The 27,609-nt window shown below is 54.7% G+C and overlaps 2 protein-coding genes across 5 annotated transcripts; both read right to left on the bottom strand.

The window, feature by feature from the left end:
- Positions 1 to 22: 22 nt before the first annotated feature.
- SCARF1 (scavenger receptor class F member 1) lies at positions 23 to 15,186 on the bottom strand. Of its 3 annotated transcripts, none has more exons than XR_013833717.1 (12): positions 13,387 to 15,186; positions 11,265 to 11,326; positions 11,064 to 11,165; positions 8,670 to 9,195; positions 7,856 to 8,077; positions 7,392 to 7,520; positions 7,189 to 7,292; positions 5,867 to 5,990; positions 4,874 to 4,998; positions 3,960 to 4,097; positions 2,209 to 3,444; positions 23 to 1,624 (listed from the first exon to the last, which is right to left on the bottom strand). XR_013833717.1 is itself a non-coding variant. In XM_079956079.1 (11 exons), the coding sequence occupies exons 1-11, from the start codon at positions 13,497 to 13,499 to the stop codon at positions 2,501 to 2,503; spliced, it is 2,589 nt and encodes an 862-aa protein (XP_079812205.1). In that variant the 5' UTR covers positions 13,500 to 15,186; the 3' UTR covers positions 2,192 to 2,500. The 3 variants fall into 3 exon arrangements, 1 of the variants encoding a protein (XP_079812205.1); XR_013833718.1 differs by having other exon boundaries at positions 1,495 to 1,624; positions 2,209 to 3,441; XM_079956079.1 differs by lacking the exon at positions 23 to 1,624 and having other exon boundaries at positions 2,192 to 3,444.
- A 131-nt stretch (positions 15,187 to 15,317) lies between these two features.
- On the bottom strand, positions 15,318 to 26,897 carry RILP (Rab interacting lysosomal protein). 2 transcript variants are annotated; one of them, XM_079956081.1, is made up of 8 exons: positions 26,592 to 26,897; positions 25,532 to 25,655; positions 22,625 to 22,746; positions 22,199 to 22,390; positions 21,782 to 21,933; positions 20,155 to 20,277; positions 19,055 to 19,144; positions 15,318 to 17,570 (listed from the first exon to the last, which is right to left on the bottom strand). In XM_079956081.1, exons 1-8 carry the CDS (start codon positions 26,862 to 26,864, stop codon positions 17,390 to 17,392), a joined length of 1,257 nt encoding a protein of 418 aa, XP_079812207.1. In that variant the 5' UTR covers positions 26,865 to 26,897; the 3' UTR covers positions 15,318 to 17,389. The 2 variants fall into 2 exon arrangements, with proteins under 2 accessions (XP_079812207.1, XP_079812206.1); XM_079956080.1 differs by having other exon boundaries at positions 22,199 to 22,396; positions 26,592 to 26,883.
- Positions 26,898 to 27,609: the final 712 nt, after the last annotated feature.

The following is a 27,609-nucleotide window of genomic DNA, read 5'->3' as shown; positions in this document are numbered from 1 at the left end:
CGTCCCTAAAAAAAAAAAAAAAAAGTATAAACACCAACAATTGGGAAACACTGGCCTGCAAACACTCCAATTGGAGAACAGCCTCTACCAAAGGTGTCACGAGATTTGAAGACTCAAACTCAGGACACAAGGGAGAAACATGCTAAGAGGAAGGCACACTTGGCAAATCCACACCATGATCAACTCCCGCCCGGAAACCACTGTCCCCACTGTGTGGATCCAGAATTGGCCTCCACAGTCACTTACGGACTCATTGTTAAAACCGTGTTTATGGAAGACAATCTTATTTGGCTACGAGGGATTGCCAAAGAAGGCACAGAAGCCAAGGCAGTGGTGCTGTGGACAGGCGGTTCCTCTGGGATGGGAGGCGGTGTCCAGCGTGATCTGGGTGGTGTCACACTCCCTCAGATTAGCAGACTTTGTGGGAGTGGAGGGTGCTATTGGGTGCCTAATCTGAAGCACCCTGCGCCAGGTGAGGCTGGTCTGTTGCCAGTGGCAGCAGCACCCCCTTGTGGCCACAGCTATCCTTGCTCTGTAAATATTTTGGGAGAGTGCTTTACAATCAGAGCAAAATGCAGCAGTGTTTTGTAACTGGGACTGGGCATGATGGCATCTCTCTTACACAATTGTGCTGACTCTTGGACCAGTCATGAGTGCAACTCAAAGTGCCGCTTTTGCATTTCAAAGCACCATCGACATAGGTGGCCAGGATATTTAAATTGATATTGTTGTGCCTGAGGCTCTTTTTGAGACCCCACTTCCCATCCCCCAGGTTTAAGGCAGGCGGTGACTTAAGAAAGGGTCTTCTTATTCTTGCCCCCCACTCCACTTTGCTTTTGCTCTTGGAACCAGCTGAAAAAATGTCTGTTTGTTCACCTCAGTCTTTTAAAACTTGTTAGTTTTACATTTTTATGACTGAAATTTATCACTGCCCAGTTTTACAGTTGGGCTGTGTATTATACTATCCTGCTTTTACATTTGCTTTTGACTTCTTATATGCTGCTGTCAGGGTTCCAGCTGCAGAGCAGCTAATAAATCTCTTTAAGTGGAAATAATATAATACTAATCAATAATAGTAATAATCTGGTTTTGATTCCAGGTACCTCCCCTGCTCATCTTCCTTACAGTGGTTCCATCCAGGCCTGCGGAGCATCCACACCAAAACTGGCGTCATGACGCTCAGAATATTCTCTGTCAGGGAAGCGTAAACATTCCCCACCAGGGAAATCAGGAGAGATCCGGTATTCTCCGTGTATTAAGACATGAAGAAACTTGGCTCAGCTTCATAGAAGTCAGTTCTGGGAGAATTCAGAGTTCAGGAGAATAAAGGATGTCTGTGCAGGGGCTCTTCACAAAGGTAAGCATTTCCTGAGTGACTGAAGATACTGCAGGTGAGCCGGAGGGGCTTCCCAGCCACTTTAGGTGTGTGATAGTGGAGAGCAAGGTCCCAGGGGAGTTTCTAGCAGTTGTTAGCCTGTGAGGAACTCAGGATAAAAACCAGGGATTGGCGCAAAGGGATGTGCATGCACGTGCCACTCCTTTTATCTGTGTTATTTTAAATCGGCCTTTCACCAAATTGACTGCAAGGCTGCTTACCAAGAAAGAAAGTTCAATATTATAAAACCTCTCGGGACTTGGAAAATATTTAAGAGCCTCGGACAGAAGATCTCCAGGTTGATGAACTATATGGAATGGACAGAAATGATTGGCAGAATCCGAGACCAGGGAGAAGAGATGGTGGTAGAAGATTGGGAAAGTCTAAAGTTTGTACATAGAAATATTGTAAAATTAATGAGTGTTTGAAAATTGTTGGAATGAAACTTTATGGCTTTAGCAGAAATGCTATAAGGAGTTAAGTATAAATAAGTATTTTAGTATTAATGGAAATTAAGGTTAAAAATATGTTCAGACATTCATAATGATAAAAATAGAGAAAGATGGAAAGGATTTGCTGAAACAAGTAACAGAAGTGGAATGCAAAAAGGGAGGTGAGAGGAAGTCGATGAAATAAGGGAATGAAAGATAGACTAACGAAATGGTATGCTATATGTTTTTTTAAATTGTTGTTGTTTTGTTTTGTTTAATTTAGTGTTAAGGTTGTGTTTTGTATTGTTCATTGTATTGTTTCTTCTTTTGTTCTTTTTTCTTGTCTGTTGTAAGTTTGAAAAGTAATAAAGATTATTTAAAAAAAAAACAATATTATAAAACCTCACGGCAACCCAATACAACAAAGCCACACAAGGCCTGCAAATTAAAACAGACAAGTAGATATGCAGAAGTTCATTCGAAAGCCGGTACTTGAGAATCAGCTCTTTGGACTCTCCTGGCCCCTTGTTCAAGTTGCCATATGGCAGATTTCTGCCAGATGCAGGAAAGGAGCGTCCGGTGGAGCCACGGGCCCCCTTCCCGGCCCCAGCGATAGACATGGCCTTTTACATGGCTGGCTCTCCTCCAAGTGGCTTCCGTGAAGGTTCTTGGGGGTGGGGTAGGTTCTAGGTGCCTACGGAGAGCTAGACCACCCAGAGACATTCTCATACTTTGGCTCCTGCTCCTCCTTCTCCAGCAAGGGGCCTCCTCTACCTCCTCCAGCCTGGTTGTGGCTGCTGGGTGACTCACTGCTGCCGCTGACGCCACTCTCTCCACCAGCAGAAGCTCCTGGCCCCTTGGGAAAGCCCTGGGCCTCAGCCGCTTCCTCCGGGGTGCTGGCTTCAGCACAGAGCATGGTGGCAGCCTTCTGGCTGGTCCCACCTTGGGGCAGCAGCCTCCCGGCGTTCCCCTCGGAGTCCAGCAGCCCTCTCCTCCGTGGCGGCTTCTGGAGGAGGCCCTCCAGGCTCCTTCTCCTGGGCCGCTGCTGCGCCTCCTCCCTGGGCAGCTGCCTGGCCCTCTGCAGGCTTCCCAGCCGCTGCAGGACAGCTTGCACCGGCCCCTCGCCCCCCGCCTTGCCCACGGTCACGTAGATGGTGGTGACGCTGGGGCCCTTGGTCTGTGCTTTGGAGGCAGCCTCCAGGGCTTCCACTCTTTGGGCCACGTGCCGAGAGCTGTTCCCCCGCTTCCTGTGGCCCCTGGAGCTGCTCCTCTGCGTGGAGGAGGAAGAGGAGCAGGGTCTGTGGCTCCCTTCCTCCCGACCACCGGCCTCCACGTTCTCGTAGCATCCCCCCGGCGAATCGCCCATGGCAGGGAGGCCCTCCTGCCCTGCAGGGTCTGCTGCAGGCTGCTGCAAGGAGGTGGCTCGGGCTGAGCCCCAGGGGGCCTTGGCCTTCCAGGTGGGGTTCAGGGCCTCCGTGGAGCCTCTGGGGCTCTGAGAGATGAACCGGGTGCCTTCTGCGAAGGAGACGGAGGGGCACTTGGCCTTGGCAATGCTGGAGGTGCGGGGGATGGTGAAGGGCTCCGAGTTCAAGGCTGGCTCCTCCGGGGGGAATCCTGGCTGGTGCTCAGCACCGGCTGCTGAAAGAAAGGGGCATGGGCAGTTTATTTTTCTAGAAAAAGAGGTGCTGGAAATCACCGTGTTCTCTTAGAATGGCAATTGCCCCCAGTTGAGAGGAGCTGGGACTGAGTTCCGGTGAGTTTCAGCTGCAAAAAAGCCCTGAGTGTGGGGCTCAGGCAGAGGAGGGGGAGAAGGGCTCAGCTTTTATCCAGATCCCTTGTAAGATCAATGTTTACGTTTGTGTGTGTGCCTTTGCTTTCTGCATGGGAGGGGGGCCTGACCTGGGGGTCAGGGAGGCGATTTAGAGGGGTGGCCCCCTCCCTCAAAAATCCAAATGTCCCCATCTGGGCCAACAAAGGTTTCCCACCCACTGCTGGAGACCATATCACTGTGGCTGAGCGTGTGACTCAGTAGCCGAGGTCTTGGCAACTGAACTGTGCCACACTGTGCCACACTGTGCCCCCCCGCCCCCCCCCACCTCACCAGCCTTCTAGGGAGGCCAATGGGAAGAAGGGAGCAAGACCCACAGCCCTACCTTCCTGGGCAGGGGAGGCTGTGTCCTCCTGGTCGTCTGTGTCGAAGGAGGAGGAGAAGGAGCTGTCCGAAGGCCAGGCGGCTGATGGGGGCTCAATGAAGCTGGGGTTGAAGGGGATCTCGGCATCATGGTGGGAGACTGCCCAAAGCGGGGGGGGGGGGGAGGAGAGAGGGAGAGAGTTGTCAGCTTTGTGCATTGATAATTTTATTGTTTTATCCTTTTAGTAAACCGCTTTGAGGGTTTTCCCTTCTTACAGTCGAGCGGGGTATAAATTTTATGAAATAAATAATAAATTAACGAGAGTTTAGAGCAAGGCACAAACAGGAAGATTCCCAGATCCTGGATCTCTAAATCACAGGCCTTCACTCAGCACCCATCCCTTCTCCTTCCCAGGCTTTGTTGCCCCACAGATCTTGGGGGGTGGGGTACCATTGCTTTGCAGTAGCTCAGCTCAGGCGCACCTGCCCCAGCTCTTAGGACAGCAAGTGGGAGGGAGCTCTCCACTGTCAAGTTACGTGTAACCATAGATTGAAGCTGCCTTCTACTACGTATACACTTGGCTCAGTATTGCCTACACCAGTGCTGTTCACCTTTGGTCCTCCATTGGGACTACAACTCCCATCATCCACAGGTAGCTTAGCCAAGGATGATGTGTTTTGTAGTCCAGCAGCTTCTTGAGACTCCAGACTGAAGAATGCTGGCTGGCAGCTGCTCTCCAGAGTTCAGGCAGGGGATGTTCCCATCATCCTCACCTGGCTACACTGACAGGGATTGAACCTAGGACCTTCTGCATGCAAAGCAGCTGTCCTGTCCCTGAGCCGTGTGACCGTTTCTTACTTCCAAGGGGCACCAGGAGGCCAAGAAGCTGGACAAAGCCTTTCACAAGGCAGCAGCAGCCCCTGGCTACATCTCACCTGTCACGCGTGGGAGCTTGTAGCCCCCCAAGGAGAAGCAGGGCAAGGCGGGGCTGAGGTTGGCCAACGTCCCCAGAACGTGGTGCTTCACGCGGGAGATGGGATCTCCCTCCGCAGCTGCCGGCCTGGGGAGGGAGCAAAGAGATGCCAATTTCACACAAGGAGGGTGTTGGGCATTGTGCAAGTGACAAGCAGGGACAAAGGCCTTACACACACACACACACACACATTTCCTGTGCACAGGTGGGGCCCCCTCTCCTGGTGCTGTGGGACACGGAGCACAGCTGGGGAAAAGACACTCAGCAGCTCCTTTTCCAGCTCCAGGTGTGGTTTCTGACCCAGTTCTTAGTCTCTGAGGTGGTCAGCCTATTTGTGGGCTCTGGCTCACAGGACCCAGATGCTCCTCCAACAGTTTATGATGCGTGGAATACCACCAGCACTTCAGAAATCAGTATGGCAGATCTCGCTGGATCTCTAATGAGAGCAGCGGCTCTCCAGGGATCATACAAGGGCATCTCTCAGCCCTGCTTGGAGGGGCCATTGGAACTGAACCTTCTGCATGCACAGCAGGCACTCTGCACCACTGAACTGTGGGCCTTGTCTTAAAGCACAGGCAGCTGCCTTGTACTCCATCTTCTAGAAGACAAATATTGCCTGCTCTGACTGGCAGCTCTCCAGAATCCCTGGCAGAGAAGGGTCTTTTCGCCGGCCACCTGGACCTTCTAAGCTGGAGGTGCCACGGGGACCCTTTGCATAAGTGCTCTAGGCCTTCCTTTGAAAACAAAGCATGTTTCTAGTCCACATTATTCTAAGTCCAAGGCTGGCTTAACTGTTTCTCAAAACTGCCCCCCCCCCCATTCCACCCACCACCACCCCGGCAATTTCTGTTTCCAAACAGTGTCAGCGCCCCAGGCAGAGGTTGTGTACAGCAGCTGGCACGTGGCTGTTGCTAAACAAAGTGTCGGGGTTCTCCCCACGGCCTTGTATCAGTACCTGGCGTCCATTGAGGTGGACTCAGAGGAGCAGCAGCAGCAGCAGCAACAACAACACATACAGAGGAGGACGAGGAGAATCAAAGGGGTCAGGATTCCTGCTAAGAGGGCTGCCTGGTTCTGTCCTTTTGGGGAGACAGAGAAGTCAGAGAAAGCAAGGGAAGAAGCCCCCACCTCCGAGATGATCACAGAAGCAAGGCCTGGCTGTGCTGGAAAGCAGGGGTGGCATCTATAAAACACTCCACCTTTCCTGCAGGGAGCTCAAAGTGTCACACGTGGTTCTCCTCCACCCTCCCCCTTTTATTTTCACAACAACCCTGTGAGGTTGGCTGAGAGGGGTGGCAACTAGATTAAGGCCACCTCAGTGAGCGTCATGATGGCCGGGTGGGGATTTGAACCCTGGCCTCTCACAGGTCCTCGTCCAACACTCCAAGCCACCCCCACCCCCATCTCTGGCTGCCTTGCTCAGTGGGTGCAGCTGCAGTCCTGCTTTTCTCAAAGCAAGGACATCAGGGGCCATATCCTGGTGCACCATTTGCCAATCCTTTGCATGCAAAATAAATAAGCTAAGCGTGGTCCTGTATAGCTCAGTTGTTAAGAGTGTGGTGCTGAAAACACCAAGGTTACAGGTTGGATCCTGCGTTGCAGGGGGTCGGACAAGGCGATTCTCAGGCTCCCTTCCAACTACGGTTCTGTGATTCTATGTTCTATCTCCCCTATCAGAGGCCAGTTGCTTGTAACTGCAGGTGGGGAGAGTGTCTCTGCCACACTCCGTCCTGCCTTGGGGGTGTCTGATTGGCCCCTTTTGGCCTGGCCCACCAAGATCCTGGCTCTCCCCATGTTCAGTGGCAGAGAGACGTGACATTTTCATGCAAGGCAAAGTGTCAAATTGCCACTGAAAGAAATCCAGAAGTCCCTTTATTATTAAGAGCAACTAAAACATCACCAATTAGTGAGCAGGGTGTTGAACCCCCACCAGAACTCTTCCTCAAGCTGGATTATCAAGCGGGGTGACTTGGTACTGAGGCCGTAATGCCTGCATTGGTCTAAAGGTTGCTTTGGTTATACAGTCCTAGAAGGGGGGTGGTTTAGTAAGGAAGGACGTTCCCTTTTCTGCAAATTTAAACCATTTCCAGGCTTGAGGCATCAGGGTGGCCATTGTGAGAAGAGGGTGCTTATGTTCTTATGGGGCCTCCAGGTCCACTTAAATTCCTGGGTTCTTTAGGGTATTTGGGGACCAAGAAAGCAGGATACTGGTCTTTGATGGCCTGACTCAGCTGCTGCTGCTGCTTCTGTGCTGCCTTTGTGCCCTTAGTGACTTACTCCACTGGCAGTCCCCGGTGACAGGGTGGCACAGGCGCCCCCCACACTGGCAGGGCTCCGAGCAGTTGGAGCCGTGGGACCCTTCAGGGCAGGTCCAGTTGCAGCTGCAAAGGGAGAGAGAGGAGCAGGAAGTCTCCGAGCTGCAGCAGCCGAGGGGGAAGCCCACATCTCTTCCTCCACAAGCCTCCCCCCCCCCACTTTACCTGGTGCCCCAGAACCCAGCCTGGCACATGCAGGCCCCAGAGGCCGGGTCGCAGCTCCCGTTGAAGCAGTCTGGGCAGGCAAACCGGCATCCATCTCCAAATAAGCCCTCTGGGCAGGAGAGCTCACACCTGCAGGGGAGGGCAGCAGGACACCTGACGTGGTGTGCAGAAGGTCCCAGGTTGAGTTTCCAAGGGCATCTAAGGCACCCACCCACAAACTAGTGGTGGCTGATGCCCGTAGGGCGGGAGGCAGGGAGCCGAGCAGTAGGTGGCACCAGAGCCTGTGAAGAAGGAGGGGTGCCCCTCTGAGCAGCTTCCACCACTCTGGCTTGCCCTCCCCCCATGTCGTTGAGCAGGGCCTGCACCAGCCCCATGGAGCCCCTCTCCTTCCCCAGCTGCCCTCCCTACACTCCAGGCAGGTCAGGGCCGCTTCCCACACCCGACCGGCCCCCACCTGCTCCCACCTGGCACCTGTGAGGCCTGCTTCGCAGCTCCGGCATTCACCCGTCTCTGGGTGGCAGCTCTCTCCTCGCCGGCAGCCGGGAGGACAAAGCAGGGCACAGTTCTCCCCATGGTGCCCCGGTGGGCATGGCTGCTTGCAGTGGGTCCCGTTCCAGCCCGGGGCACAGGCCGGGCACGATCCGTCCACGGGAAAGCAGGCCTTGCGGTCCTGGCAGTGGCCGCAGCTGTGGGGAGAGGCAGGATGTGGAAGAGAGGAAGTGGGTGCCCAGGAGAAGGGCTTCCCCAATATAATAATAATAATAATAATAATAATAATAATAATAATAATAATAATAAATTCATTATTTATACCCCACCCATCTGGCTGGGTCTCCCCAGCCACCCTGGGCGGCTTCCAACAAAGTATTAAAATACCGTAATGCATCAAACATCAAAAGCTTCCCTAAATGGGGGTGCCTTCAGATGTCTTCTAAAAGTCTGGTAGTTGTTGTTCTCTTTGACATCTGACGGGAGGGTGTTCCACAGGGCGGGTGCCACCACCAAGAAGGCCCTCTGCCTGGTTCCCTGCAGCTTTGCTTCTCGCAATGAGGGAACAGCCAGAAGGCCCTCGGCGCTGGACCTCTGTGTCTGGGCAGAACAATGGGGGTGGAGATGCTCCTTCAGGTATACTGAACCCTGCCCCCCCCCGCCATGGCTAGTGTTGTGTGGGGCCAGGCTCAGCCCTAGCCACAAACCCCCAGCTTGCACGTATTCATAGAAATATTTATATACCACCGTCTCCCAGAAATATATCATGGCAGCTTTCAGCCAGCTTACCTTTGCATGCACTGAAGCCCGTATTTCCCAGCAGGGCAGGGGTCCTTGCAGCTGTCGCCCTGGTAGCCGGTGTGGCAGGTGCACCGCCCGTCCTGGGGGGCACAGGTCCCGTGCAGGCACTGGCAGCTGGCCTGGCAGGCCGCCCCCCAATGTCCTGAGCGGCATTCGCACCGGCCAGTCTCCTGGGCACAGGGGGAGCCGTGGCAGCTGCAGAGCGAGGAGCACCTCCTGCCCCACCAGCCCCGGTGGCAGAGGCAGCGGCCCGTCACGGGGTCGCAGCGGGAGCCGGAGAGGTTGCAAGGGCACTGGCGCCTGCAGTCGGGCGCCCACCAGCCTGGCTCGCAATGGCAGACCCCGGTGAGGGGGTCACAGCGGCCTCTGGGCCCACACGGGCACACGGACTGGCAGAGGGGGCCCCACCACCCAGGGTGGCAGCGGCACTCTCCGTTGGCCGGGTCGCACTTCCCGTTGGGGTGGCAAGCGCAGCTCTCTTTGCAGTCCGGACCCCAGTACTGGTCAGGGCAGCCTGGAAGGGAAGGGCAGGTGGTGAAGAAGCTGCCTCGCTCAGCATTCCCTGCACTGACTGGAAGCAGCAGCAGCCGCTCTCCAGGGTTTCAGGCCAGGACTCTTCCCTCTGCCATAGAGCTGTGTCTCTCCCCATTAAAATAAACGAGGGTTCTAGTCCTCATGCTTCTGAATCAAGGGTTGACATGGGAACTTGGAAGCTGCCATTGTTTTGTCTAGCTGTGGCTGGATGGTTTCGTGGGAGCCGATTGAAACTAAATCCTTTGAAGACAGAGGTCCTCTGGCTAGGTCGGGATGGCATGGGGATGAGGGACCAACTCCCTTCTCTTGCGGGGGCCCAATTAGTGCCATTGCCTTCTGTTAAGAGTTTGGGTGTAATCCTTGACACCTCCCTTTCCATGGAGGCGCAGGTTACAGCAACAGCCAAGGCGACATTTTTCCACCTTCGCCGCATCAGGCAGTTGGTCCCTTACCTTTCCCGCCCCGACCTGGCCACAGTGATCCATGTGACGGTCACCTCCTGGCTTGACTACTGTAATTTGCTCTACGTGGGGCTGCCCTTGAAGCTGTCAGAATGCTGCAGCGAGGCTCCTCACAGGGTCTCTGCCATGGGAGCATATTCACCCAGTGCTTTTCCAGCTGCACTGGCTCCCGGTGGAGTACAGGGTCAGATTTAAGGTGCTGGTTTTGACCTTTAAAGCCCTTCACGTCCTAGGACCCTCGTACCTACAGGACTGCCTCTCCTGGTATGCCCCACGGAGAGCCTCAAGGTCCATAAACAGCAACACCCTAGTGGTCCTGGGCCCTAAGGAAGTTACATTAGCTTCAACCAGAGCCAGGGCCTTTTCAACACTGGCTCCGGCCTGGTGGAACGCTCTGCCTCATGAGACCAGGGCCCTGCGGGATCTGTTTTCTTTCTGCAGGGCCTGTAAGACAGAGTTGTTCCGCCTGGCCTTTGGCTTGGAGCCAATTTGATTCCCTCCCTCCCCCTCTTTCTTTTTCCTTTTTCCTTTTCTCCTCCTGTAATGAGGCTGCATTTTAATATTTTAATGTTTCAATATTTTAATGTTGTATTTTAATCTTGTTTTTAAGTTGTATTCATTCAACTTGTTTTTATTATTGCTTGTTAGCCGCCCTGAACCCGGCCTTGGCTGGGGAGGGCGGGGTATAAATAAAAATTATTATTACAGCGTGGTACTGCCTGCGTAGTACTAAGGACGCGGGTGGCGCTGAAGGACGCGGGTGGCGCTGTGGGTAAAAGCCTCAGCGCCTAGGGCTTGCCGATCGAAAGGTCGGCGGTTCGAATCCCCGCGGCGGGGTGCGCTCCCGCTGCTCGGTCCCAGCGCCTGCCAACCTAGCAGTTCGAAAGCACCCCCGGGTGCAAGTAGATAAATAGGGACCGCTTACTGGCGGGAAGGTAAACGGCGTTTCCGTGTGCTGCGCTGGCTCGCCAGATGCAGCTTTGTCACGCTGGCCACGTGACCCGGAAGTGTCTCTGGACAGCGCTGGCCCCCGGCCTCTTAAGTGAGATGGGCACACCAACCCCAGAGTCTGTCAAGACTGGCCCGTACGGGCAGGGGTACCTTTACCTTTACCTTTTACTGCCTGCACTTGTCCACTGTGTGGGAGCCCCAGTGGGCAGAAGGCAGGGAGCCTAGCAGTAGGTGGCGCCAGAGAGCCAATGAGAAGCAGAGCCCACGCCTGGGTTGGTTGCCATTCAGAAGGCAGGCAGGTGGGGGTTGGCTGAGGTGGTTGGGGCAGAGCCCCATTTGCCCTCGCGGACCAGGTGGTCCGTCTGTCTGTCTCCCAGCCCCCTCCCACTCTGTCTGCCTGTGCCCCCCCCCACCTCACCCTGAAGCCAGTACTCACGTGCAATGCAGTTGGCCCCAAAGAATCCAGGCCGGCAGCGGCAAACCCCCGGGCGGACACAGACTTCCCCCTCCCGGCAGGCGTCTGCTCCTGTGCAGAGTGCTGGCCGCGGCACGAAGGAGACAGAAGGAGGCGTTCAGACAAGCCCTCATTCTTGGGCAATGAGAACCAAAAGAGAAAGGGAAAGGTGGGCATGCTCACCAGCTGTGCACTCCTGGCCCTCTTGTTTCCATCCTGGGCAGCAGGTGAAGACTGGCGGGTGGCTAGTGGTGGGACAGAAAAACAGACAAACAGCAAACAAAAAGGCACTCTGCTGGGCTGCAGTTGGGAGAGTCATAGCATCATAGAATTGTAGAGCTGGGAGGTGCCCAAAGGAGCATCTTGTCCAACCCCCTACAATGACGGGGGCTCCCACTCTCTGGTTACCCCCCCCCCAGCAGCACCACCCTCCGCTGGCAAAAGTACCCAGGAAGAGTCGCAGTTTGATGGCGCCATCTATTACGCGAAGGAGCGTCTCCACCCCCCTCGTTCAGCCTGGACACTGAGATTCAGCTCCGAGGGCTTCTCGGTGGTGGCACCCACCCTGTGGGACACCCTCCCTTCAGATGTCAAGGAGACTTTTGTAACTGTTAGAAGGCAGCCCTGCCTAGGGAAGCTTTTTAATGTGTGATGTTTTATTATGTTTTCATATAAACGGGAAGCCGCCCATAGTAGCTTGGGCAATCCAGGCAGATGGGCAGGGTACAAATATATTATTATTATTATTATTATTATTATTATTATTATTATTATTAACTCCCACAGCCATTAAGAACAGGCCTGCCTCTCCCCCCCCCAACTTTTTTTTAGAGGGGGTGTCTTTGAAGTTCACTTTTCAGCTTTCTCTGTTTCCAGACTGGTCACTTTGGCCTACTGAGCCCAGTAAGGAAACGGAGCCCGCCTTGAGCCCGTATTGCAGCGGGTGGGACTAGATGACCCTTGGGTGTCCCTCCCGTCTCTACAGTTCCATGATTCTTTATTACAGAGCATGTCACCCAAGGGGGCTCCACTCCCTCCACTTTGAGTTTAGCTATCGATCGGCAGGGGAAACTTTGCAAGAGGTCCCTTGCTGGCTCTGTGGGTGACCCTAAATGCAGGGAGGGGGGCAGCTGTTGTTGACTTCCAGCTCAGTCCCAGCAGGTCAGCAGGGTCAATGGTCAGGGATGAGGATGGGAGCAGAAGCCTCATCATCATCCAGGGAAGGGGGGGGGGCACACAGGCTCACGGCCCCTGAATGAATGTGCCCATAGAGAAGTGGTTTTGTTTCTTCCTCCTTTCGCTTTGAACAGAGCAGTCCCAAACTTAAATAGACTTCAGTATGAATGGCAGGAAACCGAAAACACAATAGTGGGGGTGGGGGAGAGATTCAGAAGTGGAAAATGCGCCTCAAGCAGAGGGCACGGCATGGGGCCCACACACTCTGCCCCCACCCCACAGCTCAGTGACACAGAACATCTTCTCCACATGCAGAACGCCCCAGGCTCAGTTCAGGAAAGGATGGGAGACCCTGTCTGAAACCCCAGAGAGCAGCTGCCAGTCAGTGCAGGCAATAGCAAGCTGGGTCAGCCCAAGGCCGCATCTTGTGTTCCTTTTTAAATCCAGTCCCAAAGAACCACGAGGAACAGAATCTCATATACAAGGGAAGGGTTGTAGCTCAGCCGCAGAGCAGGAGGACGCAGGTCTGAACCCTTAAGGCAGGGGTTGTCAACCTGGTCCCTACCGCCCACTAGTGGGCGTTTCAGGATTCTAGGTGGGCAGTAGGGGGTTCTACGGCACCAGCTGAATCCTCCTTCCATCGAGCACTGGTGGGCGGTAAGGAAATTTTACCATCAAGAAAGATGCATTAGTGGGTGGTAGGTATAAAAAAGGTTGACTACCCCTGCCTTAAGGCATCTAGGGGGCCAGTGATGGGGAAAAGCCAGCGAGTAGCCTGAGACCCTGAGTAGCTGCTGCCAGTCAGAGCTGCCAGTACCAGGCTAGATGGAGCAAAGGTGCAACTTGGTAGATGGCAACTCCCTATACTATGGAGGCAAGGATAGAACCCTTGTTTTGCATGCAGAAGGTCAGTCCCAGGTTCAGGCCCCTCCGTGGCACCTCAGTGCAGTTCAAAAGGATCCCAGGTGGGCAGTGATGGGGGGGGAAGGCCCGTCTCTGCCTGCATCCTGGAGAGCCACAGCCACACGGAGGTCGTGCTAAGCAAGATGGACTGGGACTTGCCTGACTTTCCCAGCCTGGAAGCGAGGGACCCTCCACCACCCTCCACTGGGGGGGGGTGCTCTCCTACCTGCTGGACCTGCAGACGTTTCTCCCACTGGGGTCCAGGTCAGGGTTGCTGCTCCCGTCCCCCAAGCCCAGCGCCTGGAGGCAGAGGAATAGCGGCAGGGCCCAGCGCTCCATCACCCTCCTTAGGGAGTCCCACTAGACTGACTCTCTGCCCAGTCGGTGGGCTGCTGTGGCCACCACTCCTGAGCCGCCTCCTTCCTGCTCTGCTTCTCCCGCCCATTTCCTCCTTGGGTTTTCCTGAGGAAGCAAAGTGGGAGGTGGGTGGAGGGGCGCAGAGGGCAAGGCCAACAGAGGGACAGACACACATGGGCCCCTGGCTATCTTTAGCCAAATGCAAGAGGAAGAGCAAGGGAAGCTGTGGTTGCAGAGGGCGCCTCTTGGGGTCGAGGGAAGGGAGTCATCTCCTTCCCCCAGTGTGTCTGGTGATCCAGAAACCTTCTCAATGATGGCTGCGATTTTTCAGTGGTGCCTCTTTGATAAAGGCCTTCAGAAGGTCCCAGACATCCTCCCAGCTCTCAGAACAGGCTCCAGGAGGGAGCCCCATGGAGGCAGCTAAGGAACTGGCACAACCCAAAGTCCCACAGTGAAGAGGGGAGTCAAGGGCCTTGTAGGGTCTTTCCTGTTCACTCCCTCGCCTTTAGCAGAGCTTTGTGTCAGCAGATTAACAGGAAACACCTTTTTCCTGCTCCGATGGATGCTTTGCACAGAGACAGTCCCCCTGCCGCCGCCACCTTTGCTGCTTGAGGACTCGTGTCCAGCCGGAGTCTGTGTCCCAGGCTTTTCTGCGTTGCAGAGCTAAATCCGGCCCACCCATCACCAACACCTCTTTCCAGGAAAATCTGTGAATTGTAGGTGTTTGGGTTTCTTTTATTTCATGCATTTCTTTATTAAATTTCTATACCACTCTTCACTCGAAGATCACGGGGCAGTTTACAATAGAAAAACTCAAAAATGCACCCCAACACACAGTTTCATAGGTTGTTTAATTAGTCAAAGGCCTGGGAAGAAGAGGAATGTTTTCACTGGGCACCTGACAATCTGTAATGAAGGCACCAGGTGAACCCCCCCTGGGGAGAACATCCCACAAGTGGGGAGCCCCCCCCCCCGGACCTCTTGCAGAGGTGGCACATGAAGGGCCTCAGATGGTGATAGCAGCGTCTGGATTGCTTCCTATGGGGAGAGGTGATCCTTGAGGTATTGTGGCCCTGAGTTGTTTAAGGCTTTATAGGTCAAAAGCAGTGCTTTGAATTGGGCCTGGAAACTGGTTGGCAGCCAATGCAGTCAGTCCAGGTTTGGCACTGTATGCTCAAACCCTCTTGCAACCTAGCCGTTGAATTCGGCACCAGCCAAAGTTTCCAAGCCATTTTCAGAGGCAGCCGCATGTATAATGAGGTGCAGCATTCTAACCTAGAGGATACCAGAGCACAGACCACAGAAGCTAGTCTGCCCCTGTCCAGATAGGGGCACAGTTGGGCCACCAGTCGAAGCTGATGGAAGGCATTCCTCACCACCAAGGCTACTTGAGCCTCAAGCAGCAGCAATGAATCTAAAAGGACCCGCAGGGACTTACGATGGCAGGGTTAAGTGTGCAAGAATGGCAGCCGGCTCCAAGACTCCGGATTCTGTGTGTTGTACTGCGCAAACTACCTGCGGGGTTTGGAGCCCCACTGTAGAACTCAGCTTAGAAAATTGACTTTCATCTTCTTTTAATATAAAGGATGTCTCTAGTCTTGGGGAAGTTTAGTTCTCTTTGGAAGTCCCGAATCCTTCTGAAGGGAGTTGGCGGTGGGAGAATGGTGTGCTGTGCTTATTCTATGAATGGTTGAAGCTGCTCTCAAATCCCAGCCTTTCTTAGGGGAACGGCCAGCTATAGCAATCCACGAATGCTGCTATGTTCTGCTCCACGCTCATTGATTCAACTAGCAGCAGCTGTCAAACTAAATTGGTTTTATTGTATGCACAAAGCCAAAAACACATGCATTTCACGGCTGGTTTCATAATCACTCGGCAACCTTACCCTGCTTTGGCTAAGGTGTGTTGTGCCACCATTGATAGGTAATATCAGATTGGTCAAGCACTCTGCTGCAGTTGACATTTTTGCTGTTTAAATTGACTTCTTGCAATTAGGAAATCAATAGAGAATCATGATGTGGGATGAACAAATGATTAGCAGACGATACCCGCCAGGCAGATCAGGAGGGAGGCTCACTGTCGAATCACCGCCCCACAAACAAATCAGAATTAATTAATAAGAATTCAGCTGCAATTCCTGCATTGCAGGGAGCGGGAATTGAGGAGGCTTTGGGTCCCTTCCAACTCTACAAGGAAATGATTCTAATGGTTAAATAGAGAGTAGGCAGAACGCGTTCTCCATATACGTATGGGGCAAGGAAATCAGAAAGGACACTCTCATCAATAAGTCATTTGGAGGGGCCCTAAATTTGGAGGGAATCCTGGTGACAGAGTGAGGACCCCCCCCCAAAAAAAAAAACCACACACACACTTTCTGTAATGCCCCCACCAGCCCTTCACTCATCTTCTGCATTTCACCAATGGTCTGATGTAGTCTAAGAAGGCAGCTTCCTATATGATATAATTAATTAATTCATTCATTAATTAATTAACCCACCCATCATCCTAAGGTCCCAAGGCAGGCTGCAACAATTAAAACACAATATATTTATATATTTAAAAATACAGTTTAAAACAACTTTTCATCACAGAAATAAGGTGGGTGCTAAAAATATACATTTCCAAAATGTCCAAAGAATCCAAGGGTGGCGAAATGCGCCTGCCGCCCTGTCCAGTGAAGGTGCCAAGCGCACCTCTGCTGGGAGGGAGCCCCACAGCTCAGGGGTCGCTACCCCTGACAGCCACCACCACCCCAAACCTCTGAGGGCCCCCCCTGCACCTGGAGGGAGGGCCCATTCCTAATGCATAGACCTGTTCCTTGACTAATCGAGAACCCAGGTCACCCCTTGTAAAAATATCTGCATGGACTTCCAGCCCACCTCCAGGTTATCACCCTTTGTACCTCCGTCCCCTTCATTCAGATTTGGGTCAGAGGGCAGGCTTTGGGTGGCAAATGGAGAGCAGGCCCTTTTTTCTGGGGGTGCAGGTGGCACCCCAGTTGGCCAATAATAAATCCCCCCCCCCGTTGGGGCTGGCACAAATTTAATAGTTTCTCAGTGCTGGAACGACACCATGGGATTCTCCTGACCTTTAACGGGACGATGTGGCCCCACTCCCCCTGCTGCATGTCTCAGTCTTTTACTGGCTCCTGCTTTATTCGCTTTCAAAGGTTGACATTTTAATTGCAATGTTTGTTAACTACCTTGGGGATCTTCTTGTGCAATATAAACACATCTCTCACAAAAACAAATCACATTCCCCAAACGCGTGCAAATTATACGGAGGGAAGTGCTTTAGGTTTCAAACTGTGCTTCACGGAGTCAGGAAGATTTTGAGGCATAGTTCTAAGGGCACTTTCCTACATGAGATTCCAGGTTAAAGTGTGTTCAAAGCAGCGCTTCCGCCTGCCTTTCATACATCAGTGGCGGGGGGGGGGGGGCAACGGGGAAGACACACTGAAAAGTCCTTGGAGCCCAGGCAAAATCAGCCCCCCAGCAAAGCTGACGCGAAAAGCAGGTTCACATTCCCCCAGCTCTACAAGTCAGCTATATCAGTGCACACACATCTCAAAACGGGGAGCTTGCTTCCCCGGCCAAGCAGAGCACGCTATGCAGGAATAAAAACCTCTGCGCCTCTCCCCTCAGCACCAGCAGACAACTGCCAGAGACACCTCCCAGCGGCTGTGCTGCAGGCCTGGGTTCAAGCAGGACTCTGCAGAGTCCCACGAGAGGAGCCTTCTGCAAGGCTGTCTCCCTCCCTCTCCCAGGCTGGAGCTGTTTCCGCAGGCCAGGCAGCGACCTCTGTGAGCCTGCCTTCTTTGTGGGGTCAGCCCGGACAGGGCGCTGTTGTGGGTTCAGCCAGCAGCGTCTGGCTCAAGGGAAGGGCGAGGGTCCACTTGGGGGGCTGAAGCTGCAGGAGGCCTCCCTCCCTCCCTGCTCCTGCTCCTCCTCCTCCTCCTCAGGACCCACATCTTGAGGGTCAACTATCTCCCAGGCTCCAGGGCAGTCTTCTGGCGAGCTGCTTTTGCTCCTCCCTCGGTACCAGAGGCCAAAACTGCAGGCAGAGAGAGAGAAGAATGAGAATGAGAAACAGAAAGAGAAAGAAAAGTGGAGTTTGGCAGAGGTCGAGAAATGCCCCACAGAAGAACCAGAACATTCGCTTTTGAGTGGAGTTTTTGCATCTTCGATTTGATTTCACTGCTACCATTTACTGGATTATTAGAGTTTGCGATTGCTGGCTGAAATTTTGTGTTTTGTTTTTGTGTGGTTTGTTGTACATGTTAATTTCTATTTTGATGCTGTGAAACCACTCCAAGTTCTCATGCAGAACAAAAAGAAACATGATCTAAATAATAGACTGGTTGGTTGGGTGAGAGTTTGGAGGCAGAAATGGCGGGTGTCCAGCCCATTCCCCCAGCTGAGGTCATACGGGAAGGAGGACGCCGCTCACCCCCCCTAAGAACCATCCCAGGAGCCCCACAGCAGCTGGGTGAGGCCAGAGGGCACCCATCTAGTCCAGTCTCCTCTGCTTGCAAGCTGGACCTGAAGGCAGCAGCTACTCTCCCTGCTTGCAATTCCCAGATTCAGAGGCATTGACTGCTTGTGCATTACAACTAGCAGCCACTGAGAGCCTCACCCTCCAGGGTTACTGTGAGAATCAAAGGGGAGCGGAGAACCATGCATTCCTCATTGTGCTCCTGGAAGCATATATAGGAGGATAAATGTGGGATGTAAAAATAATCTTTGTTTTGTTTTTTTTTTTAAAAAGCAGGTATAAAACTGCTAAGGTTGTAGAAGAAGAAGAGTTTGGATTTGATATCCCGCCTTTCACTCCCTTTAAGGAGTCTCAAAGCGGCTAACATTCTCCTTTCCCTTCCTCCCCCACAACAAACACTCTGTGAGGTGAGTGGGGCTGAGAGACTTCAGGGAAGTGTGACTGGCCCAAGGTCACCCAGCAGCTGCATGTGGAGGAGCAGGGAAGCAAACCCGGTTCACCAGATTACGAGACTACCGCTCTTAACCACTACACCACACTGGCTCTCATGATTAAGCATGATTAAGCCATCCCTAAGCCATGTAGCATGATTAAGCCATCCCTAAGAAGTCAGAACAGCTTTCCCTAACCAGATTCCCTCCAGATGTTTTGGGCTGCATCTACCAGGCAGCATAGCCCCACAGCTGGGGGGTCCAAAACATCTGGAAAGCACCAGGCTTGAAAGGTTTGTAAATGCAAAACCATCCTTTGCAGACTCCTGCCTCTTCTCCAGCCACTGTGATCCTGCTTCACTCAGGCTGATTAAACTGGAGGCTGCCTTCAAATTAAACCTGTTTAATTCTGAATTTAAGACCGCCATCTGCCGCCCAGCGGCTCTCCTCCTCGTCCTTCTCTTGAAGACTCTGCAGGCTTGGACTGGATGGGGCCAGTTTGGTCTCTCTGTGCAAGCTGCCCTGCTGCCCGGCTGCTCTTCCGGAGACGGGTGCCCCTGCCTCTCACTCCAGCCAAAGCAGCCACCCCTCTGCCAACGGGGCTCCACTTACAAGCTCCGGATCTTGGACTCAGGGAGGCGGCCGTCCACACAGTCCGAGCCCGTGGGGGGCGCCGGCCACACACCCTCCTCCTCTTCGTCGCTGGGAAGAGAAAGGTCAGGCCGTCAGGTCTTTTGCCAGTGGGGTCCGAGCACAAACTGGAACTGGAGGTTTGCACAGCCAAAGCAGGTTGAAGAAGCGCTCTGTCGCCCGAGCACAACCGATTCCTGCACTGCAGGGGGTTGGGCTAGATGACCCCTGGGGTCCCCTCCCAACTCTGCATTTCAGTGAAACCAGCAGAAGGACCTCCAGCGCGCACAGAGTGACCCAGGCGCCTCCTGCTTTCAGCCAGGGCAACGGGGTTGTTTTTTAAAGAAGGATGGGATATAAATTTAATTGACGACAATAATAATGTGTACCAATTTGATTCCCTTCCCCTCTTTATTTTTTCCTTTCTCCTTCTGTGTTGGAACTCCTATTTGGGGACTTCCCTGGCTTTTTTCTGGCCCACGTAGGACCAGTCTGGATGGTTAGCCTTGGGGAAGACTTGACGTTTTTATCCCCAAAGAAGTTTTTGACTGAGTTTCCACTGAAATGAGGCTGCATTTTAATGTATTAAAGTTGTATTTTAATCTTGTTTTTGAAGCTGTATTTCAATCAATTGTTTTTATATTTGGTGTTAGCCTCCCTGAGCCCGGTCTTGGCTGGGGAGGGTGGGATATAAATAAATTATTATTATTATTATTATTATTATTATTATTATTATTATTATTATTATTACCACAGAGGCTGGGAGCTTGTGTTACTCTGGTTGATGCTGGACTACAACTCCCATCATCCCTGACCACTGAGCTGCTGGGAGTTGGAGTTCAACAGAAACCGGAGGACCACAGGTGAGCCATCTGTGAGGAAGTGTAGGATAGACTGTCCTGCTCAGCAAGATATTCTCAGTCCCCAAAAGTCAGTCCCAGCCAGGCCTGTCCCAGTGCATCTACAGCGACCCAGGGCCAGGAGCTTCCTCAGCCACTGGCTCTTCCTGCCAGAGTCCCAGGTGGGCCAGACACACGCCGGCCCTGCAGGTATTGCTCAGGCAGAGGCAGCAGGAGACTCACCTGCTCAGGGGCTCCTCTGCTGTGCCCAGCATCTTGGCCCGGATCTTCCTGCGCTGCTTCTTGATGGTGGATTTCACGGCATCCAGGAGGAGGCTGGGAATCCGCTCATCATTCAGCAACTCCCTGCGGGGGTGAAGAGAGGCAGGAGAGTCTCAGGAGAGACTTGGAAGGAAGGAAATGGACTCTTCCCACCAAAGGGAGACAGAAGGGCCTGCACCTCCCTCCCACCCAGGAATCTCCAGGGCTCGGGAGCACAGACGTCGGAAGAGGGAGGATTCGGAACAAGGAAAAGGAAGGACTGCTTTGCATGGCTCATTGTGAAACTGTGGAACTCCCTTCTGCAGGAGGCAGCGATGGCCACCAACCTAGATGACTTTCAAAGGGGATTAGACAAGTTCACAGAGTCTCAGGCCATCCATGGCTACTATCTGCAATGACTGACATTATTGATTGTATTGATTTAACATTCCTGTTGAATTTGTAAGTTGCTTTGAGTCATTTTTACTGCATCTAACAACGTTCCAAACACCTGTGACCTTCCAGATCAGCCTCTCTCAACCTGTAGGTCCCCAGATGTTGTTGAACTACAACTCCCATCACCCCTAGCTAGCAATGCCAGAGCTTAGGGATGATGGGAGTTGTAGTCCAACAACATCTGAGGACTCACAGGTTGAGAACAGCTGTTCCATATGATCTTGAGCTCCCACAGCCAGCAGTCAGGGTTGGTGGGAGTCAAGAAGAGCCCGGCAGCTGGATCAGGCCAAAGAGAGTCCATCTAGCCCAGCCTCCTCTCCTCACAGTGACCAGCCAGATGCCCCCATGGGGAGCCAGCAGCCAGCAGGACCCGAGGGCAACAACACTCTCTCCACTTTGGGTTCCCAGCCACTGGCACCCCATAGACATTTACTGCCTCTGCCCCTGGAAGGAGAACAGAGCCCTGGTGTTTAGAAGCCTTCGATAGCCCTCTCCTGCTCCTCCTCTTTTAAAGGCACCCAAGTCAGTGTCCATCCTTACATCTTTGAAGCCACTTAACTCAGGAGGAAGTTGTGGTTGCACAAGACCTGGTCGGCCACAGCTTCCCCACTTCTTAATTTAAGGTAAAGGTAAAGGGACCCCTGACCATTAGGTCCAGTCGTGGCCGACTCTGGGGTTGCGGTGCTCATCTCGCTTTATTGGCTGAGGGAGCCGGTGTACAGATTCCGGGTCATGTGGCGAACCAGAGCAGTGCACGGAAACGCCGTTTACCTTCCCGCCGGAGCAGTAGCCATTTATCTACTTGCACTTTGATGTGCTTTTGAACTGCTAGGTTGGCAGGAGCAGGGACTGAGCAACGGCAGCTCACCCCGTCGTGGAGATTCGAACCACCGACCTTCAGCAAGTCCTAGGCTCTGTGGTTTAACCCACAGTGCCACCTGCGTCCCTTACTTCTTAACTTACAGGAACCCAACTCTTGGATAAAACTGCACATCCCTCTGCTTAGGGATTCGATCCTCTAAGAGCAACTGGCCAGTAGGACTACTTGGCTTCCCCCTCCCTACACCCAACATAGGATCATAGAAATGGAGAGTTAGGAGGGACCCAAGGGGTCATCCAGTCCAACCCCCTGCAAAGGCAGGAATAAACTGACCGCTGGTAATAGGCCAACTCCTCTTGCACCAGGAACAGGCTGGTCTTGAGCTCATTGCGCTCCTGCAGGATCTGCTGCAGCTCTTCCTTCGAGTAGGACCTCCTGCCCTGGCCGCTGCCAGGAAGCTCAAGGCCAGGCACCGCCTCCTGGTCCTACAAGAAGGTGGGGAGAGGTCAGGACCCCCATCCCACTAGCCCAGCCTCCTGCCTCCCGCAGACCACCCTCTCTGGAGCCCATCGAGGGGGGTCCGCAGAGGGCAGCCATCACCAACTTAGTGCCACCCAGATATTTGGACATCTGGGCTGATGGAGAGCACCAGGTTGCCACAGACTGGCAGAATGCAAGGCTATTACTGTAAACCGCGGTCTGCCAGTATTTTTACAAGTCGATACGTAGTTCTAGGTTACATCCTCTCACCGTGGCGCTAGTCCTCAAGGCCTCTTTTGCTGCCCCCGCAGCCTTGCTCAGCCTCTCCACTTCTTGGCGGGCCTCCAGCAGGGCGCTCTCCAGCTCCTCCTTCCTCTGGAGGGCGCTCTGCAGCTGGGCCTGGACGATGGCCAGCTTGCGGCGAATCTCCTCGTTGACCGTCATGAAGCGGTTCAGCTGCTCCTGCAGCTGAGGACACAGGCACTGTGTTGCCGGGGGTTGGGCTGGATGACCTCAGGGTACCTTCCAACTCTAGGGTGCTATGGCCCATAGTGCCAGCCCCACACTGGGGAGGGGGAAAGGGGCCCTCACATGCAGGACACAGCGCTGCTCTCACGTGCCGCAGGAATGGTGCTGAGCGCCTGCCGGTCCCCTCCAGGCCAGCCCCTGTGCCTGCCCACCCTCACGTCCCCTTACCGCCTCAGTGTCCCGGGCCTTGCAGAGGATCTCGTGGGCCTGGGCACGGATCTCATCCCGCTGCTTGTCCACCACCTCCTTGAGGCGCAGCATCACCTCCTTCTCTCTGCGCTGGGTGCTCTCTGGACAAGGACGAGAGAGCTGAGTGGCGCCCCTGGGCGGACGGTCACAGCACCCACCACCCCCAGCTCTGGCAGGGTCCTTGGTTGCCTTCACTAGCCTCAGACACTCTTCCTGACCTGGCATTTGCCCATGGTATTATTATTATTATTATTATTACTATCATCATCATTATTATTATTGTATGTCCCACCTCTTCCCCAGACTCAAGGCGGCTTCCACAAATGGAAACAACTACACAGATAAAATCCAAAAAGCTAAAATCACACAAAGGATATCCGTTAAAATCAATCAGGCCTTTTGTAAAATTAATATCAGGGAGAATTTTGGCCGATGCAAGTTCTCCCTGCGCTCAGATAACTAGATCTCCAAGAGCAGCCACCACCAAGAAGGTCCCCTCCCCCGTCCCCCCCAAGCACCCCTGTGAAGGTGGTGGGACTGAGACAAGGGCCTCCCCCAAAGATCTCAGAACCCAGGTAGGTTCATATGAGGGAAGAGAGGCTTTCAGGTGTCCCTGCCATCATCCTAGGAAGCTGCCTTAGACCAAGTCAGGCCATCAAGGGAGGCAGCTCCACCAACCTCAGCTGGCCCGTCCATCCATCCCCCACCCAGCCCAGGGCCTGGTCTTGCCTGTCAGCTCCCTCCCCTCCATCCTCAGTCTCCGTGTCCGGAAGGACTCCACAAGGAGGATGGGGACAAAACTGGAAGGACTTGGCTCGGCCTCTCTTTGGGCTTGATAAGGACATCAGAAAATCCTCCTGCATCAGGCCAAAGGGGGCCATAAAAGTCCAGCTTCCTGTGCTCACAGTGGCTGACCAGGTGCTTCCAGTGGGAAACCTGCAATCAGGATTGGAGCACAAGAGCCCTTTTCTGTGGCTTCCAGCAACTCTCTCGGACTGCAGAGGCAGAGTAGAGCCATAGTAGCTGTCAATAGCCCTTTCCTCCTCCTCCTCCATGGATTTTTCTAATCCTCTTTCAAACCATTCAGGTTGGTGGTTGGTCCTCACTGCCTCCTGAAGCAAGGAGTTCCACAGTGTAACTGCACTGTCCTTTCATCCTGTCCTGAATGTTCCCTGAATCTCCCTTCTCCTCGGTCTCGGGGGGGGGGCAGGGACAAAACTGGAATGAGTTGCTTGATAAGAATATTGTGGGGTGGGGGGGTGCCTGCCTCTCCCCAGAGATGCAATGCAGGGCAGTGGATTTAGCTGCAGGCCGGAGTGTTGAGACTGTGCCTCCATCACTACAAAACCTGCCCTGTTTGTAGATCCATCCAGCTGTTACAAAACACCCTAAGCCTCCGTTGACCTCCTTCCAGAGGAAACTGAATCTGGGGAAACGCTGCTCCTGTTGAACTCCGCACTGCTTGGGGGACTGGGGGTGACCGTGGACAGTAAATGGTTGAACAAGTGCGCAACCCTCCCTGCTGCGCTGACACACAGTCCAAGTTGCTGCTTAAAGCACACAGTCCAGCAGCAGCCAAGCCAACGCCTTTAGTGGACCAGCTGAATGTCAAGGGTTTTCTCTTTTTCAAAAACAAGGCAAGGAGAGAGGGAGGGGGGAGGGAGAAAGTGCAGGCTGCAAAGGAGAAGACAGAAGCGCCACTGTGTGAAGAGGGGCAGCCTGTTGCTGTTCCTCTCCTCTGCACCCACCCACTCATCTGGGCCTTGGCTTCAAGTTTCCTGCAGGGACTTCCAGGCTCATTTACCCGGAGGGGAGAGAGCGCCCAGCCTCGGAGTCTAAAGGAAGCCTTTTCAGCCTGGGGGCCACATTCCTTCACAGACAACCTTCCAGGGTCCACAGGCCAGTGGCAGGCAGAGCCAGGGGCAAAAGTGGGCAGAGCAACCCAGATGCAACTCCCACTTCTTGTGAGACACAAGAGTCAGAAGTCTTGTTCCTCCTTAGCAACGTCACAGGCACTAGCCAATAGCCACCCACACCCAGAGATGTAGAGGTCCAGAGTTGCAAATTATAAGATTATTGCATCATAGAAGGGGGCATGGCTATGATTATAATGACAGGATCCTGCACTTCTGAATTTGCCACTACACTACTGCCCACAACTGGCCGGCTAAAGCAGGTGAGGGAAGCCAGCGGGTCTCAAACCTCCATCGTGTCTCAAGACAGACAGATGCCAGCCAGACTGCCCACAACATTCAGACAACTGCATTTCACACATTAAGTAAAGCAGGCCAGATTATGGGAGGGAGGGAGGAAATCGTCATGTAAGAAATGCAACTGAATGCTGAAGAAATGCCTCCCTTTGTCACAGAAAAGTGTGGCATTCCTAGAATCACAGGATCATAAAGGTGGAAAGCACCCCAGGGGTCATCTAGTCCAACCTCCTGCAGTGCAGGAGAGGAAAAACCAGATCTCTCCATCGTCTGCAACCTGTGAATGTGCCCTGCCCAGTTATTTGCACTATAGTCGCTTGCTCTTGCTCTGGGAGGCCCCTCCAGCCTGTCTCCTCGCTCTGGTTTCCTCCACGCCCTGGCAAGCCAAGGGAGGAGAAAGCAAAAGAGAAACAAGGGGCACACGAGGAAGCCCTTAAAGAGGACAAGGTCTTGGGCGGTCCCGGGCAGGCAGCACGCAGCAAGTCATTAACCAGCTGGCAGCACGTCTCCCACAGCCACGTGGGTTACATTTACACCAGTCACGAGGCAGGCGAGTTTCTGCCCCACCCTGGGAGATTCCCCCAGACCAGGCACAACAACCCCACATGCCAGTCCAAGGCACCTGAGCGTGGCTGGTGCAGTCCGTCCCCCCAATCCCGCCTCCCTTGCAACTCACCTTCCTGGGACTGGGTGCCTGCCAGCTGAGCCAAGAGGCGCTGGTTCTCTGCTTCAGCTTGGGCCAGACGGCTCTGCAGGAGGCACACTCTCTCCTGGGCCTCAGCCAGCCGCAGCTCCAGAGCCTGAGGGAGAGGAGGGAGAGGAAGCTGGACCAGGGAAAGCATGTGTGAAAGCATGTGTGGAGAGATGGAGGCAAAGCGCTCTGTGGGCAGCTCACAGCAGCTCATCCTGGGGGCTGTTTGAGAGCAGCCCTCTAGACATTGTGAACTGCACCTCCCATCAGGCACTGCCAGCCGGCAGGTTGGCAAAAGTTGTCCTATTAGCAGTGGCGTAGCGTGGGTTGTCAGCACCCGGGGCAAGGCAAGTAATTTGCGCCCCCTAACCCGCACGCCTGGCACCCCCCCCCACAGTGGGTGGCGACCCGGTGGCTCGGATCGGATTCGCACAGCAGTGAGAGAGAGTGAGTGAGCCAGGTAGGGGCAGAGAGCTGCGAGTGCGAGCCCGCCCCCCCCAGATGTTGCGCCCGGTGCGGCCGGCCCCCCCTGCACCCCCCACGCTACGCCACTGCCTATTAGGAAACCTCTTGGCAACTGGACTCAGGCAGAGCCACTTCAGGCAGAGGACAAGGAGGCAGCTGGGACCCAGCAATCGCCCCCCCCCCCTTCTTCCCAGGGGCACAAAACCAGCCTTGGCCTTCTGAGGATCTAAAACTGGGCGCACACAGAGAGGCCCACGTGGAAAGTCCTGCACACAGCTGCTGAACCGACCTCGGAAGGGAGCAGGCGCCCCCAAGGAACACCCAAAGGTGCCTTTTTAGACGGAGTCTGCCCGCTGGTGCATCCAGCGCAGTAGGGTCTAGGGAAGGTTTGCTATTCCCAGCCGGCGCCCCCCCCCCTCCCCAAGGGGCGCTTTGGCGCCCAGCTACGCTCCCTCCCTCCCTCCCGTTTCCACTCGGACAGTGCCAGGATTGAGCCCTCGAGCGCATCCGGCGCCCGCCGGGCCTCTGAGCGCGTGCAGAGAGCCACCCTCCCACCGCCGAGCTCGGCCTCGCCGCCCACCTGCGCCAAGTCCCGCGTCGGGCCCGCCGACGGCTCGCCGGCCTCCTGCAGCTGGCGGGCCCGGCCCGGCCCCTCGTCCCGCTCCGGCCCGCGGCAAGCCAGCGCTTCGAGGAGCTCCAGCAGACGCACCACCTGCGGCACCAGCCCGGCCACGGCGCCCGGCCCGAAGAGGCCCGAGAGCCGCTGCAGCTCCGAGCCCAGCGCCCCCGCCAACCGGTACACGGGCTCGGCGGCCGCCGGCCCAGGCGCCCTCCGCTCCGGCGGAGACTCCATGGAGCCAGCGAGCCGCGCGGGGCGCCGTCCCCGGAGTCCCAGCCGCCTCGTCTCCTCTCCGGGGCAGCCGCGGCCAACGGGGAGCCGCCGCGCCGCGCCGCTCCGCCTCCTGCCCGCCTCTCCGCCGGGGCGACTGGGGAGCGCAGAGAGCGGCGGGCCAAGGCGGCCTGGCTGGCCCGGGACCTGCCAGCGGACTTTGGGCTACTGTGACGCAGCTCGCCCCCCCCCCCCGGGACTCCCTGCTGAGCCGAGGGAGGGAGGAGCACCCAGGGGGGCTGCTTCGGGGGGGCTTTTTCCTTCGAGGGAAAAGCAGCGCGTGGAGGATTTTTCAGGTGGTGCCAAAATAACGCCGTCCGTTTGTGCCCCTTGAAAGGGAGGCGCAGGCGGCAGAAGTGCCACAGGCTGCTTCCCTAGTTGATTGTTCTTGCGTCAGTCCGCAAACTTTCCCTCCGAGGAGCTGAAGGGGGATCCCCTTTATCCTCACGACAAGCGAGGGAGCCTGAGAAGCGGCGACCTGCTCAAGGTTACCCCGTGAACTTGACGGCTCAGCAGGGGTTTCCAATGCCCTTCGCCCAGGCCCTGCCTGACACTCTAACCATTGCACTGCACTGCTGGGGATTTCCTGGCAAGCTTGTCCTAGCCCAACCGGTGGCAGTTAAGGGTAGGAGGCCAGTGTTTCAGAAGGCAAAAAGCCTGGTTGAGGCCCACCTCCCTGTTTCCCACAGCTGCCAGACTCCCCAAAGGG

This window comes from Podarcis cretensis (assembly GCF_951804945.1).
Source record: "Podarcis cretensis genome assembly, chromosome: 15".
Lineage (NCBI taxonomy): Eukaryota > Metazoa > Chordata > Lepidosauria > Squamata > Lacertidae > Podarcis > Podarcis cretensis.
This window is presented reverse-complemented; position numbering and strand designations above follow the sequence as displayed.

Bases quoted from the DNA above. Each gene is read 5' to 3' on its own strand.
- RILP (XM_079956080.1), bottom strand. From the start codon at position 26,864: ATGGAGTCTCCGCCGGAGCGGAGGGCGCCTGGGCCGGCGGCCGCCGAG. The intron at 22,397-22,624 runs GTAAGGGGACGT...CTGTGTCCTCAG, and splicing joins AGGCCCGGGACACTGAGGCG to CTGCAGGAGCAGCTGAACCG. The intron at 20,278-21,781 runs GTCAGTTTATTC...TCACCCCCGCAG, and splicing joins GAGTTGGCCTATTACCAGCG to GGAGTTGCTGAATGATGAGC.
- SCARF1 (XM_079956079.1), bottom strand. From the start codon at position 13,499: ATGGAGCGCTGGGCCCTGCCGCTATTCCTCTGCCTCCAGGCGCTGGGC. The intron at 9,196-11,063 runs GTGAGTACTGGC...CTTCCCTTCCAG, and splicing joins TGGGGCCAACTGCATTGCAC to GCTGCCCTGACCAGTACTGG. The intron at 4,098-4,873 runs GTGAGATGTAGC...CGCTTTGGGCAG, and splicing joins CAAGCTCCCACGCGTGACAG to TCTCCCACCATGATGCCGAG.